We start from the raw sequence: 4,380 nt of genomic DNA on the forward strand, positions 1-4,380 counted from the left end.
CAGCAGCTATATTTGAAAGCTACGTTTCTTTTGAATTTTCAAGTGTTTTTCATCTACATGATTACATAATTTTTATTTAGAAACACACAAGCCATTACTTGACTTATACCATTATTACAGACTTTCAATACACTAACAATATCTTCACTGTTTTCTCTATCAGACCTTATCTGCAAGATCTGGTTTCTCTGGACAGGGAAACTATATTCTTCTCTGGTTTCCTATAGCACATTCACTATACTAATCATACATTCATTTATTTAACAAGTCTTTCTTCAGGACATTTTGTTCCCAAGCACTAGTTACTTGTGATAACTGAGATAAAATACACACTGTTGTTGAGAAGAATGTGTATAAACTGGGGATAGTAAAATTTGAACATGCAAACAAAAACAAAAGTCACAACCTAGTATAAATAATGGCAATTGTTTACATTTCAGGATCTCAACTAAAGTAGGGAGACTAGCAGTGAAATTGTGGAGATGAGCAAATAAAATTGGGAACTAAATTGTAGATAGAATCAATAGGATTTTATTAGATGTGGTACAAAGAGAGACAGAAGGAAAGATTGGGTAGATTATGGTGTCATTCTACAGACATAAAACATAGGAAGAGCGGTCCAAAGAGGGATGAGTTTGGTTTGGAGGAGGCTGAGTTTCAGGAATTAATTGGATTTCCAACTGGAGACTTCTAAAGAACAACTGGAACTATACATCTGAGAGAGATCCTTGTAGGAGTCAAGGTTGGAGAGGTGTTTTAAAATAATTAATTTTTTAAAAAAGAACATAATTGAGATCCTGGAAAGTGAGGTTGAACCCGTCTCCTTTTATGCAAAGAGGAAACACACACACACACAAATCCTGTAAAGCACTATATTTACAGGCAGCGCAGAAGAGGAAATCACTGTGAATGAGTCTGTGGAATAAGCAAAGAAAACAAAGTATGTAGAATAAGTGCATAACAGAAATGAATATTCACATTTCCCTCAACAGGAACAATTCCCAGAGGACATGGAAGCTGGAAACCACACCAGCGTGACGGAGTTCATCCTTTTGGGGTTAACAGAGGATCCTACACTTTGTGTCATCTTCTTTGTGCTATTTCTAGGCATATATGTTATCATTTTAGTGGGCAATATCACCATAATTATTTTAATAGTAAGTTGTTCCCAACTTCACTCCCCTATGTACCTTTTCCTTGGCCATTTGGCTTTTGTTGACATTGGTTGTTCTACATCTGTCACACCTATGATGATTATAGCATTTCTTAGACATAGACTAGCCCTCCCAGTTGCTGGCTGTGAAGCCCAGCTCTGTTCTATGGTGATGTTTGGGTCAGCTGATTGCTTCCTGCTGGCTGTCATGGCCTATGATCGTTATGTGGCCATCTGCTTGCCTCTTTTCTACTCCACCCGTATGTCCCCCAGAGTGTGTGTCCTCTTGGTGGGGGGTTCCTATCTCGGTGGGTGTGTCAATGCTTGGACATTTGGTAGTTGTTTGTTAACTCTGTCTTTCTGTGGACCAAATCAGGTAGACCACTTTTTCTGTGACTTCTCCCCTCTGTTGAAACTTTCCTGCTCAGATGTCTCCACTGTTGAAATTATCCCTTCCATCTCTTCTGGCTCCATCCTTGTGGTCACAGTGTCTGTCGTCGCTCTCTCTTACATCTGCATCCTCAGCACCATCCTGAAGATGCGCTCCACTGACGGGAGAAGCAAGGCCTTCTCCACCTGCACCGCTCACCTCACCGCGGTCACTCTCTACTATGGAACGATTACCTTCATTTATGTGATGCCCAAATCCAGCTACTCAACTGAGCAGAACAGAGTGCTGTCTGTGTTCTACACAGTGGTGATCCCCATGCTGAACCCCCTCATCTACAGTCTGAGGAACAGAGACGTAAAGGAGGCCCTGAGAAAGGCAATGGTCAGAATATATTCTTAGGATCCATTCTTGACATTTCAGGTGACCTATAAAAATTTTTGTTTATCAATATCACACTTAGGACCTACCAAATATAGCTTAACTGATTGTTTCAATTAAAGTCATACTTCTTCTCTCACTTTTATATATTTGTACACCAAATGGGAGATGCCTTGAAGTCAGCAATGACAGCAATATTTGTCACTGTTATTAACACCTGTAGATGCCTTTGCACCTTTAATTTTTGTAGCAAACAATAATAACTTACCCTTTCTATGTGCCAACCCTGTTCTAAGCATATTATGTTTAATAGCTGGTTTGTTCCTCACAAAAATCATCTGAAGTAGTACTTACTACTTTTATTTTACAAATCAATCATGTACAGAGTAGAATGCCCCAAGTCATGCAGCTAGGAAGTTGTGGGACTAGTCTTTGATTGTAGAAAGTCTGGGTGCAAACCCACAATGCTTCACATTTGATTTTCATAGCAATCTCATGATACTGGTATTATAAATACTTCAATTTACAAATGAGAATGTTGAGCCTTAGAGAGATCCAATAGTTTGCTCTGGAGACATATGGGTTTGAGTCCTCCATGCACTTGACCTACACTATAAGCCACAATCAGTCCAAAGACTTGAGCACTGTTATTGATCTAGAAGACTTGAGCAAGGTAATCAAGCCTAAGCTATTACTTTGCATCCAAATTCATTTTCCTTTTCCAATATACTTTGATAACTCCGAGTCCATTTCTTTTCCAATTAAATTTTATAATGTTTATCAATTTCTACAAAGAAATTAACATTTTTATTGCCTGTGCAATGAATCTATAGATCATTTTAAGGGAGAAATGACATCTTAACATTTGATGTTATTGTAAACAACACTAATTTTGAATTTTAATTTATCTTAATTTTTAACTCTTTTAGTCCTACTGGACAGTTGATTTTTGTATATTGACCTTTTAAATACTGCTGCTTTGTTAAATATTTAAAAATTTTTCTAGGGTCATTTGCAAATGAAGACTTATTTCTTCCCTTAAATATTTTAGGTCTTTTTGCATTTTTATTATTTACTTTATTTTTGTTGGAATATAATTGGCATATAAGGCCAAATATTCTAGGTGTACAATGTGTTGATTTACTGTATTTACATATTGAAATATGATTTCTACCCGAGCATAGCTAAAACTTCTATCACCTCACATAATTATCATTTATTTTCTGTGGTGAGAAAACCTAAGATCTAGAGTCTTAGCAACTTTGAAGTTTGTAATGCAGAATTGTTAACAATCAATATTGTACTGTGCATTAGCTCTGCAGGACTTAGTACTATCTACCTGTTCTAATTTGTATCTTTGAACAACATATCTCCAGTTACCCTATTTCCTAGCCTTTGGTTATCACCAGTTTAGTCTTTGTTTTTATCAGTTTGGCTTTTTTATATTCCACATATAAGTGATAGCATAGTCTGTATGAGTGCATGCCTATTCAGTTGCTCAGTTGTGTCTGTTTGTGACCCCGTGGACTGTAGCCCACCAGGCTCCTCTGTCCATGGAATTTTCCAGGCAAGAATACTAGAGTGGGTTGTCCCCTGAGGAACTGGATGGGGAGGGAGGTAGGAGGGGGGTTCAGGATGGGGGACACATGTATACCCATGGCTGATTCATGTCAATGTAGGGCAAAAATCACAATATTGTAAAGTTCAGTTCAGTCGCTCAGTCATGTCTGACTCTTTGCGACCCCATGAATCACAGCACACCAGGCCTCCCTGTCCATCACCATCTCCCGGAGTTCACTCAAACTCAGGTCCATAGAGTCGGTGATGCCATCCAGCCATCTCATCCTCTGTCGTCCCCTTTTCCTCCTGACCCCAATCCCTCCCAGCATCAGAGTCTTTTCCAATGAGTCAACTCTTCGCATGAGGTGGCCAAAGTACTGGAGTTTCAGCTTTAGCATCATTCCTTCCAAAGAAATCCCAGGGTTGATCTCCTTTAGAATGGACTGGTTGGATCTCCTTGCAGTCCAAGGGACTCTTAAGAGTCTTCTCCAACACCACAGTTCAAAAGCATCAATTCTTCGGCACTCAGCTTTCTTCACAGTCCAACTCTCGCATCTATACATGACCACTGGAAAAACCATAGCCTTGACTAGATGGACCTTTGTTGGCAAAGTAATGTCTCTGCTTTTGAATATGCTATCTAGGTTGATCATAACTTTTCTTCCAAGGAGTAAGCGTCTTTTAATTTCATGGCTGCAATCACCATCTGCAGTGATTTTGGAGCCCCCCAAAAATAAAGTCTGACACTTTCAGTTTCCACTGTTTCCCCATCTATTTCCCATGAAGTGATGGGACCAGATGCATTGTAAAGTTATTAGCCTCCAATTAAAATAAATACTTTTTTTTTTAAAAGAAAAGAATATTAGAGAGGGTTGTCATTTCCTATTCCAGAGGATCT

At 38.7% G+C, this 4,380-nt stretch overlaps 1 protein-coding gene across 1 annotated transcript; it reads left to right on the forward strand.

The window, feature by feature from the left end:
- Positions 1–1,010: 1,010 nt before the first annotated feature.
- Positions 1,011–1,943, forward strand: LOC120876520 (olfactory receptor 491-like). Its single transcript, XM_040258477.1, has one exon. It carries the CDS (start codon positions 1,011–1,013, stop codon positions 1,941–1,943), a length of 933 nt encoding a protein of 310 aa, XP_040114411.1.
- The last annotated feature ends 2,437 nt before the right edge of the window (positions 1,944–4,380 follow it).

The sequence above is a fragment of the Oryx dammah genome, unplaced genomic scaffold (assembly GCF_014754425.2).
Source record: "Oryx dammah isolate SB20612 unplaced genomic scaffold, SCBI_Odam_1.1 HiC_scaffold_17, whole genome shotgun sequence".
Lineage (NCBI taxonomy): Eukaryota > Metazoa > Chordata > Mammalia > Artiodactyla > Bovidae > Oryx > Oryx dammah.

Bases quoted from the DNA above. Each gene is read 5' to 3' on its own strand.
- LOC120876520 (XM_040258477.1), top strand. From the start codon at position 1,011: ATGGAAGCTGGAAACCACACCAGCGTGACGGAGTTCATCCTTTTGGGG.